This window comes from Lontra canadensis, unplaced genomic scaffold (genome assembly GCF_010015895.1).
Source record: "Lontra canadensis isolate GAN:19392208 unplaced genomic scaffold, GSC_riverotter_1.0 scaffold332, whole genome shotgun sequence".
NCBI classification, from domain to species: Eukaryota; Metazoa; Chordata; class Mammalia; order Carnivora; family Mustelidae; genus Lontra; species Lontra canadensis.
In genome coordinates, this window is record NW_022631326.1 from 1 (window position 1) to 16,236 (window position 16,236).

The window sequence follows — 16,236 nt, forward strand, 5'->3', positions numbered from 1 at the left end:
ATAAGTAGCTGGCTGGGACCCCAGGGGGGAGAGCGGCAGCCCTACCCGGAGTCCTGTTCCCGCCCCCCGCCCCCCGCCCCCAACCCTTGCCAGGGAGCCTGGGAGCCCCATGCTTGCAGGATTGTCCCACTACAACTTTATCTTTTAGGGAGAGGTGCTTTCCCCAAACAGAAGTGGGGGCAGGTACTAGAGGAAGGGGCAAGGGGTGCAAAGCAGGCAAAGAATAGAACCATTGTGGTTACAGCCAGTTATCTTAGCAAAACCCGTCCTGCCTTTCCTCCGGCCTTGGCGCTGGGGAACCTGAGAGCCTCCCAGCCACCTCCCACCACCACTCCAGTCCCTTTCCTGAGGCAAGTGTGATGCTGCATTCAGGACAGAACACATTTCTTCATTGTATCCAGAAGCCGCTCTGGGTCGTAATGTTCTTGGAGTGGAGCTGGATGTCTCTCTCCTATGCAACTCTCTGCGAGAACATCTTGGCCTCCGTCTGCGAGTCCTTCCCACTGGCCATTAGAGAAAAAGCCCGGCTTGGTCTGGGACTCGGTAGGAAATGGTGCCTGCTGCTGATTGCCCCTCTTGTCCTAGGATAGCCCAAACAGGCAGCCCCATCCCCTGGAAGCCACCCCAAAGTGGAACAGAGCTCTGTGTCTTACTCTGGCTCCCCGTTCCCCCTCGCCCCTGTCTTCTGACTGCCGTGGTTTCTCTTTGCAGCAGAAAAGAACACCTCGGGAATGATAAGCCGTCCTTCTCCAGGGAGGATGGAGTGGATCATCCCTCTGATTGTGGTATCAGCCTTGACCTTCGTGTGCCTCATCCTTCTCATCGCTGTGCTAGTTTACTGGAGGTGAGTAAGCCAGGCTGTACCTACAGAGGGGATGTGGGGGGGGCTAGGTTCTGCTCTAAGCACACTGCCCTGGGCGGGGCCGGCGGTGGGGCAGGGAAGCCCAGGGCTTCTCATTCAGTAAGGCAAGGCAGCTGGAGTGTGTCTGGGGTCACCATCTGGGGGGTCTGCTTTATCTGGAAGCTGCTGGTGGGCTAGAGCCACGATTGAGATCAAGGCCCTTAGGCGGAGCTGTTATGACTGAAAGCCAAAGGAGATTTTGCCTGGGAATCGTGGACCTCCACATTCAGACCCCAGCCTTGATACTTGGTGGATTCAAACCCCATTTCCCCCTTAAGCTTTAGTTCCTGAACCTGCAAAATGAGTAAGTTTCCTAGCATTTCCAGGTTCTCCAGGGCCATATTTCACTTTGTTGTATCTGCATAATGACCCTTCTTTACTTTAAGATGTTTGTGAAAGCCATTTGCTGGAAATCAGGTGATAGGGAAACATTGAGCACATTATGTGGCATTTATTACCCACAGTATAAAAACAGCTGATTTTTAAGTCCTCCCTGAGTTATCATTGTCCTTGAACTGGTTCTCACTGTTCCCCTGGGAAGTCTGCTTGCAGCTTCTCTTTAAAAGTTCTGTTTTCCAGCTACGTTCTCTGAGGCAGCTTAACTGAGTGAGGCAGGCTGGCCCACTTGGTTGGGTCTCACCTCTCCAGCTGCTCTAAGAAACTTCTGCCCTTGAACGAGCGTCCTCTGTGACAAACAGGTGTCCTGTTTCCATCCTTTTTTTCCCCTCTTACCATTCACTCTGTTAATTTTGAGCTCCTATTATGTGCCAGACAGTCTTACCTCCTGGAGCTTACTGGAGATAGGCAATAAGCAAAGTACGTAAGATATGTGATACTTAAAGTGATAGTAAGTGTGTAATGGAGAAAACTAAATCTGGAAAGGGGAGGGGCCTTCTGGTACTTGGGTTGAGTATTCCAAGTAGTTAAGGAAGCCCTAAAATGGCAAGTGATATTTGAGCAAAGACCTAAAGTGAGAGGGAGTCAGATGGGCTTCACTGGGGGCAGGTAACAAGCAAAAGAAACTGCATGTGCAAAGGCCCTGAGGCAGGAGTGTGCCTGGCGCATTTCAGGAAGAGCTAAGAGATCAGTGTGGCTGGAGCAGGTGAGCATGGGGAAGAGTGGTAGGAGAGAGGGTCAGGAAGAGACGGGGTAGAAGGGAGTCATGTCAGGTACAGCCTTATGGGCCATTTTGAATACACTGCCTTTCACCCTGAGATAAGTAGGGTTTGCAATAGAATTGTGTTGTGATCTGACTTCTGGATTACCTAGCTGCTGTGTTGCAAAAAGCCTGAAGAGGATCAGGGGCAGTACAAGGGCGACCAGCTGGGAGATGAAACAAGTCCAGAGGGAGGTGACGAGGGGGTAGCAGTGCAGGTGGTAGGAATCCGTTGGATTTAGACCTCTTTTGAAGGTGGGACCGACAGAATCTGCTGGCAGAAGGGCTGTGGGTCCCTGGGCCCATTCTCCATTCAGTAGAACCAGGCGATAAGGAAGGGCTCATCCCCAGCTTCCCCGGGTGTCTGACGGCAGCTGTAGCTCTATGACTACAACAGACCAGCAAGATCATGAATTTCCTGGGGTTTAGGGGTGAGCCTGGGAATACTAGACTCCCCTCCCTCTTGTGCCTTCTCTAGAACAGGGTGGTTTGCAAACAGACATTGGTCTGGAGCCCACTGGTAAGTGGGAAGCTGCCTGACATGGATTTAACTGAACACATGCAAGTAAGAAAAGGTCTGCAGGCTCCTCTCTTGGCTCTGCTCCGTCATACCGTTACATGGTTTTAATCGCAGACCCTCTACACAGCACAGCAGAGAGTGTGCACAGCTGACCCCGGGCTCGGCACGATCAATCGCTCAGCAGCCCTGACGTGAACAAGTTCCTGCCCTGAGCAGCTGTAGCAAAAACCTCAGGACTGTTTCTGACAGGCCCACCTCAGTCCTGTGCCCACCCAAGAACAGATCCCTATGAACAGCGGCTGTGGGGCCGCGCATCCATGGAGACCAGGCCAGCCAAAACTCGCACGACAGGCTACGTTAGGGGCCTGTGTAATACTGTAACGAGAACTTTGAGACCCTTACATTCAAGAGGCATTTTCCCATTAGAAAATGACAACCGTTTATACTTTCAAAAAATTTGGTTTAAACAGAAAATGTTTTGAATAATACTGGATGTATAAAATATATGATTTCTATCCTACATTTTACCAGTTTGGATATATCCCAAGCTTGGTTTTTAGTAACCAGAAGTTTGAACATCAGTGGACTCGGCATACGAGCATTTATAGACTCTTCCTGCTGGTCCACAAAAGGGAATATGAAGGAGAACATTCTTCTGGTTGGAAGTAAAATTGAATTAGTATTAGGATGGATGAGTTGGCCAAGCACGAGAACAGCCCAGAGGAGACAAGGACCTATTTTCTGTCCGACTTTTTTGTTTCTTGTTAATGCGCAAGCAGGAGGCACTGGGGAGCCCACACAGAAAACTGGTTAAGAGCATTTCCCGTTGGCGACACAGGTGTGAAGCTAGGACCGTGATGCCCTTCCCCTGCCTTCTGAAGCACAGCGAGAGTGGGGGATTGCCAGACAGAGGTGACCTAAGCTGGGCATTGAGGCTGACGAAAGCCTTCTGGGTTCTGTCCTCAGTGGCAGGTGTGTACCTGGAGTTTCAAACCAGCTCACTGTGGTGGCCGTTTCTACAACCAAGGGCTGACCCTTTGCAACGATGCTCGTTCCTGAGTGTGTTGGAGTCATTGATGCTGCCGTCGAATGAGCTCATGAGATAGTAGAAATGAAACCTGAGCTCTCTGATTTCTTTTTCTCTACCAGTGTGCCCTTGTCCTATGGTGTTCATGCTTGCTGATGTTTCCCAGCTCCCTTTTTACATGCCGGGCACCATGCCCAGTGCTCAAATGGTACCATCTCCTGTGATTCTTTGAGGAAACCTTAGGGCAGGGACTACTATGATCCCCATTTAAGAATGAGGAGCTGGGAGCTCCTGGAGGTCCTATAGGAAGTGGTGGACCCTGGTTTTGACCATGGGTCCTCTTCACTCTAGAATCCATAACCTTACTGAAGCATCAAGGTGCCGGTCTCCCACCTAAATACTGTGAAAGCTGAGCAGGACCGATATTCAGCAAAGACAACCAGAGGTGGGATTAGCAGGCCTGTTGTGCCACCACCTTCCTGTGAGCCTCCCCTGCCAGCTTTGACCAGGGAAGGTAGAGGAACTAAGGCTTGTGGAAGGCCCACTATGGGCTAAGCAGTGTGCAGTATTCCCATCTACCGTGTTGGGATTTACAAAAATCTATTTCACAGTGCCTTAAGCACAAGGGGGGAAAAAAGAATCCATTGATTCATGGAGTGGAACAGTTTGGAGCATCAGGCCCACCTAGACGGATGAGATGGAATGAGGATAGAAGGGCTCGGCTTGGGTTGTGTTCCTGTGTTTGTCACTCCCTTTGTCTCGAGTGTCCGCTCTCCCTGTGTTGGCTTTTCTCTGTGGCCCTCTGTTTCCACATGGTGGCCTCTGGCCCATGTCAGACCTACACCCTCCCATCCCGGTAGAAAGGGAATTTCTCTTCCCTAACCGTCCCGCTTAAATCCCCAGATGGTGTCTCTTAGCAGACTCAGGTCATTTGTTCACCCCTAGAACCTTCTGGAGCTGAGGGAGTAAAGACTTTGGTCAGACCTGGCTCTGAGATGAACTCTGGAGCCCAGAAGTGAGGTCTTTGCCATCGTAAACCCCATGCACTGAGAGTGCACAAGGGAGGTTTTCCCCAGGGACCCTCAAAGCCCAGAAAGGGGACCGGATGGAGGTGTCAGGCAGACAGAAGCAGCCCGTGTCCACACTGGGAGATTGGAATGAGAAGGGGAGGGACTTCTGCTGAGAAAAAAGACTTGGATGGCAGAGAATGATGCAGTCAAGTAGGAGGAAAGGCATAAGATAGGCACCGGAGCTCAGTCTGGTCAGCCTCAGAGTCTCCGTGAGGACTGCGGTGCCATGAACGCGTGGGCCATGGAGAGGAAAAACGGGCCACTTCCAGTCCCATCTCAGCTGCAGGATTTCTAGAGCCGGCAGACAGCAGTTGAGAACCATCGCGTTGTCGAAGAAAGGTGAAAGTGGTTTCTAAGATTGCCTGGGCACGGGACCCCCATGCACCTTCTCTGTTCGTGCCGTGAAGTCATGCCTGCTGCCCATCATGCTGGGCCTGGGGATCAGGGGATGAGCTTTCTCCCAAGAGTTGGGGGAAGCAGACGAGTCCATAAAATGGAGCATAGAGAATGGAGGCTGGAATCCAGGGTGCTGTGCTGGCACAAAGGTAGGACTTCATCCAGGCCTAGAGAGGGGGTGGCAGGATCAGGGAAAGCTCCCTGGAGGGCTGATGTCCACCCTGGGTCTTGGAGAGCAAGCAACTGGAAGCTAGTAAGAGGGTGTACAGGTGTGGAGAGAAGCCGGCCAGTCGTAAGCACGTCCCCGTGTCCAGCGTCCCTGGAGCAGAGTATGGGGACGGAAAGAGCCAGACCCTGAAGGTTCTGGGTGCCATCTGAAGGGATATGTACCTTCTCTGAAGCAGGATGGAAAGGCATACAGAAACCACGTGACAGGAAGGCAACGGGAGAAAGCAGCTGTGCTATGTAGGGCTGAGGGGGCAGCACAGGCCTGGAGGCACCCAGGCTGGATTTGGAGCCGGTTCCGGCGTTCACTACCCATGGCCTCCAAGTAGGTGTCACTAGCAGGGGTGTAGTTATTCCCAAAGGGGTGAAAATGGGTATTTAGGAGGTTCAAAACAAACAAATATAAATTTTTTTATATATATAGAAAGAGAGCTCAGGTATATAGTGCCCAGATATACAGCAGGTTCCTGGTGCATATCCTGGTGTATCCCAGTGGAGGGCAGTGATGAGGAAGTGGTCTGCTTCAGGATGTGCCCACGTCGGGAGGAGCACAGGCTGATGTGTGGAAGTGTTGAATCTTCGCACGGTCCACCTGAAATGGATAGAACACTATTCTGCTAACTCACTAGAATTAAAATAAGAGCTTTGAAAAGGGCCCCCTAGGAGAGGGGCCAAGGGGGGACAGAGGACAGAGGAGCTGGGTCTTTGACAAAACGACTCTACCACCTTCAGCTTCTCCATCTGCAAAACAGTTAAGAAACGTGTCCCTTGGGCTTGCTGAGGGAGAGGGTGACCCAGCACCTGGCAGGTGGCAAGTAAGCCACAGTGGCTCTGTTACCCCCCGACTTCGGGAGAAATCAGATTGTAATTCTGGGTCCTGGTGTGCCTAAAAAGTTGTTCTCTAATAGCCTCGGATTGACAGACCTCAACAAATGCTATCCCCTAAGTGTAACCCGTGTGTAGTTATTCACTTTCTGATAGTGGGTCCTTGCTCAAAGCATTGCTTGAAAATAGCTTTTGGAAGTTCCATCTAGAGTTCATTCTTTTGAATACCAGTAGTGCCAAGTATTTATCCTAGAAATAGCTAAAAGTCACGTGTCTGGAGCTAAATATAGTGTAAATGTAGGTGAACCAACTGAGGAGAACCGCTTTGGGCCAAAAAAGGAAAGGTTAATGAGATAGGTTCCTTTGGCACTCCCAATGAGCCTAGAGGCCATTCTGGAGGAGCCCGTCCCTAAGTAACTAGGTTAGAGGCATGACTGACCCACCACCCGGCACTCTCTGAAGCCCCATGGTCAGCCTACTTCACTCGGGATCGGCTGCATGAGCCTCCGTAGATGGACCCTAACACCCTCGTGGTCTCACCACTCGAAGGTTCCTTGTCACCTGTGTGTAGTCTCATGGAGCTGCGCAGCCCTCTTCCACCTGTAGCCTCTCTTCCTGGGACATGTGTTTCCCAAATGGCTGCCACAGGGTAGAAAAATCAAGGAGGCACCTTGTTTTCAACCGCATGACCCAGAACTGGAATCCCACAGTTGCATTTGTTCACCATGGGCCAGAGAGGGTCACCCAGCCCCAAGGACACAGGCTAAGGTGGAGAGCACATGGATGTTGCTTGAGTGGCCGGAAGTATCCTTCATAATTCAGACCCACTGGTATCATTTAGCAAAGAGTGAGTTTCCTTGAAGGAACAACTTTGGAGGTCAATCATTAGTTGAGTCTCATTACTCCACCTTTGGCCCAAACTAGAAAATATGGTAGGGACCTGTTTCCTATACTGCCTCCCCAACTAGAAGATTCATAGAGGCCCACTGGGGACTATTTGAGCAGTGACTTTACAGGTAGCAACATGGGTCTGGGGAAGAACCTAATTTCTGAGCATTGGTTAGCTCAGATATCACAGGTAGGATGTCACAGTTCTTAAGAGCTCCTTACGAGGATCTGCATTGAAGAGCTATAGTGACCGAAATCCCTAACCATGCAGAAGTCGCTATGAGGCTAGCAAGAAATGCATGCAAAATGTTTTGGAGCAAAGGCTGGGGTTGTAGGGCAGCTGATAAAGATGAAATCAATAGTCACAGTTTGTGTCCTCTTGCAAACGGTGCTGGGAGTGTGCCTTTTAAATATTGTAATCCATAACCACCGTGCAATGGTTCAGAGCTGTAAGAATCTATAGAAATGAGGAAGAAGCCCTAAATCGAGTAGTTTTTGAAGTCTGCCATCTCGGCCTTACTACTCAGGATGAAAACAAAAGGTACCTTTTGAGTTTCTAACAGTCAGAAACTCATTCCAAGAGCTCCAGATCCCCTGTCTTACCAAGACAAGCTGTTTACGTGGCACCAGTGTGCTGACGTTCCTAAAAAGACAGGGAGACGCACAGCTGCTGCCACTCAGGAAGGAGAGGAAGGTTTTTGGAAGGTTTTTTTCTGATTTGCATAACTTGAGGTAGAGGCTGGGCGAAGAGCTCTGTGCAGACGGCCCAGACACTGTGCCTGGGGTACAGCTTGTTCATTACCCTGCTTTGTAGCATCGCTTGGCTACTAAGCGGCAAGCCCTTGGTGTCCACGGAGAACTGGGAGTATGGACAAGTCATTTAGAATTTTGTTTTTCCTGTGACCTTGAGGAAAATTGCTCTGAAGTTAGCTTTTTTCTCTCTAAGCAAAATTGCACACCTAAAATGAGTTCATATCTCTTAAGGCCTTATAGCCAAGAATCTTTTCTCAAATCTTCACCATATTGTGTGTGTGCTTAGCGGATGACGTTGCCACCTGATCAGCATTCAAATCCTAGGAATTCCTGCATTTTGCAGCTCAGAAAACCAAGAACTGGTGAAATCAGGTGACATGCCCAAGTCACTGTTAATTTTTGGTGGATCCTGGATTTGAGCCCAGCCACTTTCTTAATCATGAGCTTATTTTGCCTAAATGAGGAGTAGCATGTCCAAAGGCATTTACTTCTTTCCACAGCCTGTTTTGATAGCATGTTTGTTTAAAAAGAAAAAAAAAATTCTATGGTTTGCATTTGCCAAGTCATGTGGAAGAAAACTTTACAGGACCAACTATAATTTCAAGGGTTTGAGAAACGGAGTAAGTTGTGATATTGAATCAGATAACCTGTGTTTTCTTTCTTATACCAGCTGATCAGTGCTATATTACTTTCATGTCAAGTTTGAGCATCTCATTGACCATAATTCTAGCTTGAAAAACTTTCCAGAAATGTAGAGCAGCTTTATTTTTTTTTTTTTTTAAGACTTTACTTATTGATCTGACAGCAATAAGCAGGGGGAGCAGCAGAGGGAGATGGAGAAGCAGGCTCCCCGCTGAGCAGGGGTCCCAATGCAGGACTCGATCCCAGGACCCTGGGTTTGTGACCTGAACTGAAAGCAGGCGCTTAACCAACTGAGCCACCCAAACATCCCCATAGGGCAGCTTTAATTCTCTGATTGAAATAGGACTTAGTCAACCATATGGACTCTGGAGCCGAAAACTGGAAACTCTTAAGTGGTTATTGTAGCATCCAACCCAGGTTTGTTAGTGGGTATTAGGAAGGTTTCACGATCTGATCTGAGAAATGTTTGTCCCCCTTCAGCACATGACTGAGCCATCTGTAAATTCTGTGGCAGATCAGTCAACACCAATTTCACCTCACAGGCAGAGGGGAAAAGGTCTCTTTTACTCCCACCTTTACACTGGGAGAAATTTTGCCATGTGCTGGTGCCTCCTCATTGAGAATGCCATTCACAAAAACAGGTGAGTTTTGTTTATGTTGCCTTTTTTTTTTTTTTGCTTCCCTGGATGTTCAGTGGGAGACAGCTTAATAAATCAGAGGGGATGCAGACCCCAAATTGCGGGTGGGGGGTGTCATGCTAGTATAATGGAGGCTCCAGAAAACAGATGCATGTGAATGTTGAGTGGAGGCAGGTGGTGATACCCCTCTCCTGATCACAGAGAGACCGCACACGTGCCCCTCTGGAGCAGGGATCCCTCCTGGATTCCCACAGAGCAGCCGTGAGCACAGGACCAGGCTCTCCACGCATCTGCTCTAGCAGCCAGCGCTTCCAGCTTTACCCCGATGACTGCACTCAGTCTAAGCATTTGTCCCCCCCCCCCCCAACCCAGGGAAGTCACAAAGGAGACGACAGATGCCATTAAGAGTGCTGTCTCCCATGCATGTGACTGTGATCATAAATACTTATCACGGTAACCAGTAATTGTGGAATCTATACAAAGCAAACATTCTATTTCATCCTCCTAGCAGACCTGGGTGGGAGCTAAGGGGTCCGGACTGCATCACCTTCTTCCCAAAGGAGGAAACTGGGTCCAGAAGGGGAATGACTTGCCCAGGATCACAGAGCTGGTGTGTTTTAGAAGTATTTAAATCTAGGGTTTTGTTGTGTTGATGTGAGACCCTTTATGGCTGGCATCTGGTTTGTGCCAGGCCCGGGCGATTCAGCAAGAAGACCAAGTTCCTGTCTTCAGGCAGCTTGTAGGCTAATGGGGGAGATGAGCAGGTAAAGGAAGGTAATCCAAAATGCAGGTCCCAGACTTATTTTACTTAGCTGACCCATGGTTTTCAAAAATCTGAATTGTTTAGAAAATTGGAAGATGTTACTTAAAACTCCAACTGTCTGGGTTCTCCTGATAAATTGGGTGAGGTGGCAACATTGTTGCCACCTTCTCCTGTGGCATTAGTGGGCTGGATAGAGCTAACCATGGGGATATCTTTTGGGGGAGAGGGGCACCTGCTGGCCAGCCTGTCCGTCTCTACCCTCCCCTGGCTGTCCCCTGCGTTTGGGTTCCCCTGAGTTTTAGTTGTGACTTAGGGAGAATGGGATGGGCTCTGACCACTGCCAGGGCAGGGTGGGAATGAGACCGAGCCAGGGAAGGCTCCTTGGAGGAGAGGATGTTGAGCTGTGATTTTCACAGAACAGAGAGCAGCCATAAGTGCTCTGCAGAGCTCTGTGTCAGCGCTGACAGCGGGGCACTTGGGTCCTTGCAAGATCCATATTGCCAGAGGGGAGATGTGGTCACACAGCCCCTTGTCCAGGCAAAATAAAGTCTGCTTTTTTTTTTTTTTTTTTAAGATTTTATTTATTTATTTGACAGAGAGATCACAAGTAGGCAGAGAGGCAGGCAGAGAGGCAGGCAGAGAGAGAGGGAAGCAGGCTCCCTGCTGAGCAGAGAGCCCAATGTGGGGCTCGATCCCAGGACCCTGAGATCATGACCTGAGCCGAAGGCAGAGGCTTTAACCCACTGAGCCACCCAGGCGCCCCATAAAATCTCCTTTTGTGCGTAGAATCATGCTTTGCTAGGGGATTCAGCCTGTGCAAAGGCACTGGGTTAGTCCAGTGTGCTCTTAGGTGGCTTGTGTGTGGAAGGGAATGGGAACGAAGAGTAGGTTTATATGCTTTAACCAAGTCTAGAAAAATCCAGGTTTCCAGCTCACACTTTGTGGCAGCTTTGTGCAATCACCTTTATCTCTTCTGCAAACAGACTGCTCAAGGCACCCCTGGTATTCCAGGCATCACTTTTTCTTTTAAAACTGGTGACTGCCCATGTCCCTCACCCCCTTCTGGAACCTGTATCTGTGGCCATAGTTCAGGATTTTTTTTTTTTTAATCAGGAATAATTTTTTATGATTCAACCCATCAAATCCTGACAATGTGTCAAGCCAGTGGGGAGAGCTAAAGCGCTTTGCATGATTGCAAAGTATGGCTTGCCTTGGAGGGCTCGGGTTGATGATATGGCGATGCTAAGCTCTCTTTGCTCTGAGACACTAAATGGCATGGGGGTGGGGAGCCGTCTGAGGTCCCCAGCTGTTCCTTGAGGTGGGCACTGCTTTTCCTTTGCCCCTGCAGCTGCGTGCCGGGGATCTGGGTCACGTGTCAGCTAATGCTGCCGATCCCAGGCAACTTTCTGCTCGATAACCGTTTCCCAAATGGCTACTCGGGGGCCTTTCAGAATTCACAAGAACTGTCAGTTGTTATAGTAACCGGCCCCCTGCTGTCGAGTTGGCCCTGAGATGCCAGTCGAAGCTCTTGGAACAGGCTAACATGTAGTCATTAGACAAAAGCAGGGAGAGATTCACTGCTGAAGGTTGCCATTTAAACATACTCTATGACACTGAAAAGAAGGGATTGGTTCTGTTAAGGAGGAAATGGATGGATACGTTTTTTTAAAAGCAAACTGACTTTTCAGGAAAGGGAAGCTCCTGTGTGGAGTCTCTTGCTACATAACCAACACCTGTCTTCGGGTTTCTCACAATGAGGTGTCCTCTCTCGCAGGATGGCTTGTGTCTGGCCTGTGGGCTTGCTTGGGTGGCCCCCGCAATTATTCCAGATATTAGTTATTGGTTTTGTGGCATTTGCTTCTCAGCGACGTGTTGTCAGTTTACGGGTGGTAGTTTTAAGCGCCTGTGATTGTGTGTGAGGAAAAGCTGCGGAGATAGCCGGCTCAGCTCCAAAATTCCCGAAAGAGTGAATCTGGCAGAATTCAGAGTAAGGCTAAGGGTTGAGAAGAAGTCTAAATATTTTAGGAAGCTGCAAATTTCAAGTTTCTATGAAGATTTGCAAAAACACTCCAACACGCTCGTGATTTCTTCAGATTAATGTTCATCACTGCACCGAGTACGTTCGTGATGTTTGGAGGACAGTTGTAGTTCCAGAATGTTCTCAACAGAGGGAGACAGGGAGTTCTGAATTACAGCGGGCTCCCTGCCCCCGACCCTGACCCACACAGGCTTTTTACATCCTATTCCCAGCTTTCGGCTTCTCCAAATTTTGGTTCATGTGCCAAGCACTTTTACCCAATATAGAGGCTAATGATTATCAAAATAAATGAAAGGTAGTATTAAAAGATAAGAGAAATCTAACGCTTGAGAATTCAAGGATGTTCATCCCAGAGTAAAAAGTACCAGGTGAATCAAAAGCTCTCCAGCTTTTGGGAATCACACACCTGAATTCAGAGTTGTGAGTCAGGCTCAACAGAACTTCCAATGAAAGAGAACTTTGTAGCAAGTCTGCCTTTGCTGTTCTGTCAACAGAGTTTGGAAAGAATAGGAATCATTCCAGTGTGAAACCCTATAGCCTAGGTTATTAGGGAAATAAATATAATTGAGCAAACACCTTCCAGTGTTGCCGTGGAACAAAAAATTTATCTTTCAGGAGCTAGAAACAAGACTCAGATGCTGCTGTTATTAAGTTTTACAGGGAAACTGAGTGTCAGACCAGGTACATAGATGTAACTCGATGACGGCTTCCCTCCAATTCCCCAGTCTGGGTTGTGAATCTGGGAAGTGTCCGGAGAGGAGAGGCATGCCTGGGGAGAAGACAAGACCCTGGTTGGTCTAAAGACACCACATTCACATACATTTGCCACAGACAGAGGGGAGGTTCAGATGATCCTTAGGACAGTCTTGCTGAGTTCTGTTGACTTTAATGGTGTCTTAAATGATTGCATTTGCCAAAGGATCTTCCCAAAGGTGGAAGGTTGGATGTATGAATGGGAAAATCCAGTCATGATTGGATTTGAGATAGCCTTACCTACCATCAACACCAGGAGTCCTACGGGTTTCCAACCTGTAACCACCACTTTTAAGAGCAAAGTTCCCATTGTCCTATTCCTTAAGGAACCGCAAAAAAAAACTTGATAAACCCAGTCCCCTTTATGTGTAAGCTTTCTCTTTTGAAAATGCCCCAAATTCGGACCGATGGTGGGTATGTTTGTATTAGGTGGGAGGGAGGGCATTCATGTGGAACTCTTGGTGGTCGATTGAAAGTACTGTCTTCTCTACCTGTTCTCTTTTGTTTTTTGTCTGTTTAGAGGGTGTAACAAAGTAAAGTCCAAGGGCTTTCCCAGACGTTTCCGTGAAGTGCCTTCTTCTGGGGAGAGAGGAGAGAAGGGGAGCAGGTGAGGGGCGGTCAAGCTTAAGCGGGGGATGCCTCTTTGGCTGGGACTGGCTTGCTGGATTTTTGTTTTGTTGCTCTGGGGATGAAAGTCCTGTAGACAGCACAGTGCTGCAACTTACCTGTCTTACCCCAACTCCCAAAAGTAAGAATTACAAATACCAACATGGCTTGCGGGTAGCTGGTAGCAATGAAAGTATGTCCCGCGTGTGCTTGCTCTGCTTTATTTGGCGGTTTCGGGGCGGGGGGGTGTTTATTTCTAGAAGGGGACATACTGGAATGTTCTATGTTGGTGTGTCTGTATGTCAGTTGCATCCATTATCTTTCCAAAATTTCAGATGTTTGCATGTTTCAGAGCTATAAAAAAAATGCATGCATTTAGCCTTACAAGTGAAAAATATCTTTTAGAAATCTAAATGTATACATAAGCTGAGGAAGAAGAGTAGGAAATGGGGATAAAGGACATGTTTTTCCGTAAGAGTGAAATTTTTTAAAAATGAAAGCACACGCGTTCTACGTGGCTCAAATACTGGGAAAAATTGTCCTGGAATGATTTACAGCAAACCTTTAGAAGTCCTGATCATGTGATCTTAATCACCCCACATGGCCTCTTGATAATATTTGTATAAGACTTATCTATACAAACTCTACTTAATATGATAATTAATATTTAATATTGCCAATTATGATAATTCCCTAATACTGTGTTGTGAGTAGTTTATTACTTTCAGTGAACAAATTTATAGTATTTACCTTAGAGTTTTTACATGGAATGATTCATCTGCCTTGGTTGAGGATAAGTCAGATCATTGAGATAAAATTTTAGATACCCATCAACTCTAATCAGGTATACTTAGGAGATCTGAGAAGGTAGAGTACAAGAACTGTGGAAGATGAATGAGAAATTCTATGATCTATCCTCTTAAGCTACATGGTATGGTTTGGGCCTTGTAGGGAAAAGGGGTAACTGCAGACACCGGTAATGTAATTATTCTTTCTAAGATCTTTTTACTTTTTACTTCAGTGTTCTAATCTGTTTCCAAAACTCCAGTGGTAAAAAGTGAAACAAGTGAAACAAGAAACCCCTCTGCATAGCTTTAGCTCAATCCCAAGTTCTAGTCTTAGAAGGTACCTTCAACATCATGTAAATGCCTAGTATTCGTGCCCAGTCTATCATAATGTGTTTCTGACTGTAACACAGTACAGAGTGGCTCAGCTCGCAGGCCCCACAGAGATAACGCCCATCTAATTCTAGGTTCTCTTCAGACACAATGCCACAGCTAGGTGGCCTGTGGTTAACTCTGATTTACGTTCCTAGCCCCAGATGTGGGAATGGCTTATTACAAATGTATTTTAGTTCCTAAGAGGGTGTATTTTGTCTCAAGCTGCCCAGTCTCTCTGGTTTCTTCTCCACTTCTGAGTGCCGGAAGCTTGGGGAGAGGATGATGACTTTCATTTAGATCTAGAAGTTAAGTACTGTCTTGGAAAGCTCCAAGTGTTTGTACAATCCACCTGATTATGAATCCCATATTTTACTTTACTTTGTTGATCATGTAGTAGCAAAGACAGACAGACCTTGGCTCAGGGAGAGACAGGTTCTCACCGTGGCTCCACCTCTTCCCAGTTGTGGGACCTTAAGCAACTGAACAAAGCCCTCTGAGCCATTTAAGACTTTTTTGTTGTCATCATCTAAGGGTAGGTCCAGTGATAGTTCCTTTTCATGGGGTTGTTGCGGAGAGGAAATGGTGGAGTACATGTGAAGTGCTTAGTGCCTGTAATAAATTTCCCCACCCAGAGGATTGGACGACAGAGACTCTGAGAAGTTACTTGTCTGGGCTCCGCAGCTTGGGTGGCTGAGGTGGGACGGCCCCGTGGTAGTCTGAGTCCTGAGCGGCGCCCCTTCTCTTCACTGCTGGATGGGCTTTGCTAATCAATCCATGATGAAGAGTGGGCCCGGGAGAGATCCTGTCCTCCAGGGGCTCAGATCGCCCCCATTCCCTAGGCGGTTGCCCTGCCATTCTCTATTCCTCCGGAGCCTACAGTTCCTCGTTCCTCTTGACGACTGTGTGTGCTGAAGACCACCAGCTCACTCTCCCCTCTCCTCCCTCCTTCTTTATCCCAGGAGCCTTGGCAGCAGCCTCCTGACCCAGTTCTGTCCTCTGCTGCTCTATAAAAAGCCTCCCAGAGAACAAGGGCCCCGCCCTCCTCTACCAGGCTGCAGGTGCTTCCGGGAAACAGGGCCGTCAGCCTCTCATCTCCTGCCATGGCCTCTTTCTGTCCACTCTCATTTCCTGTCCTGGTCTGCATCCTGTCCAAAATGTGGCAGGAATCAGGAGAAGAGCCCCCAAAACTGCCTGAATAGCAACCCTCCAGACAGTTACAGTTGCTGTTGTAAAGTCTGTGCACATAAACCCCAGGTTAACAGCCATTTGCCCGTTTGGTCTGACCTCACTTGCCTTGAACAGTCCCCGCCCACAGCGGGAGGGGGATGCCTGTGTAGTCAGCACATGGACAGAGCCCGTGAAGGCCAGACACAGGCTGCAAGAAGTGACAGCTGATTATCCCCCTCCAGAACAGAGAAGGAAAAAAAATAAATAAAAATCAGACCCAGGGGCGCCTGGGTGGCTCAGTGGGCTAAGCTTCTGCCTTCAGCTCAGGTCATGATCCCAGGGTCCTGGGATCGAGCCCCGCATCGGGCTCTCTGCTCAGCAGGGAGCCTGCTTCCCACCCCCTCTCTCTGCCTGCCTCTCTGCCTGCTTGTGATCTGTCAAATAAATAAAATCTTTAAAAAAAAAAAAAATCAGACCCAAGTATTTTTTCAAAAACACAGTAATTGACAAATTTTGCATAGGTCATACTTGACACACTTGAAAATGAAAGAGCTTAATATTCTATATACCCCTCCATCTCCATCTGGTCACCCACCCACCTGACTCCATCTACCCAGCTGACTCCCACAAATAGGTAACCTCGACTGCTGGTTTGTCATCCTTCTTCCGGACATTGGGGGCGGGCTGTGTGAGCAAATAGGAACCTCT

General features: G+C 48.3%; 1 protein-coding gene across 2 annotated transcripts in view; it reads left to right on the top strand.

Moving 5' to 3' along the window:
* Nucleotides 1-404: 404 nt before the first annotated feature.
* Nucleotides 405-16,236, top strand: part of LOC116862796 (receptor-type tyrosine-protein phosphatase gamma) — an 81,111-nt gene continuing 65,279 nt past the window's right edge. The window contains exons 1-3 of one of the 2 annotated variants that reach the window (XM_032850206.1): nt 405-543; nt 712-844; nt 13,116-13,202. In XM_032850206.1, the coding sequence (XP_032706097.1) occupies nt 420-543; nt 712-844; nt 13,116-13,202 (344 nt within the window). In that variant the 5' untranslated portion in view covers nt 405-419. The remainder of the gene's footprint in view (nt 544-711; nt 845-13,115; nt 13,203-16,236) is intronic. The other variant, XM_032850207.1, reaches the window with a different exon arrangement.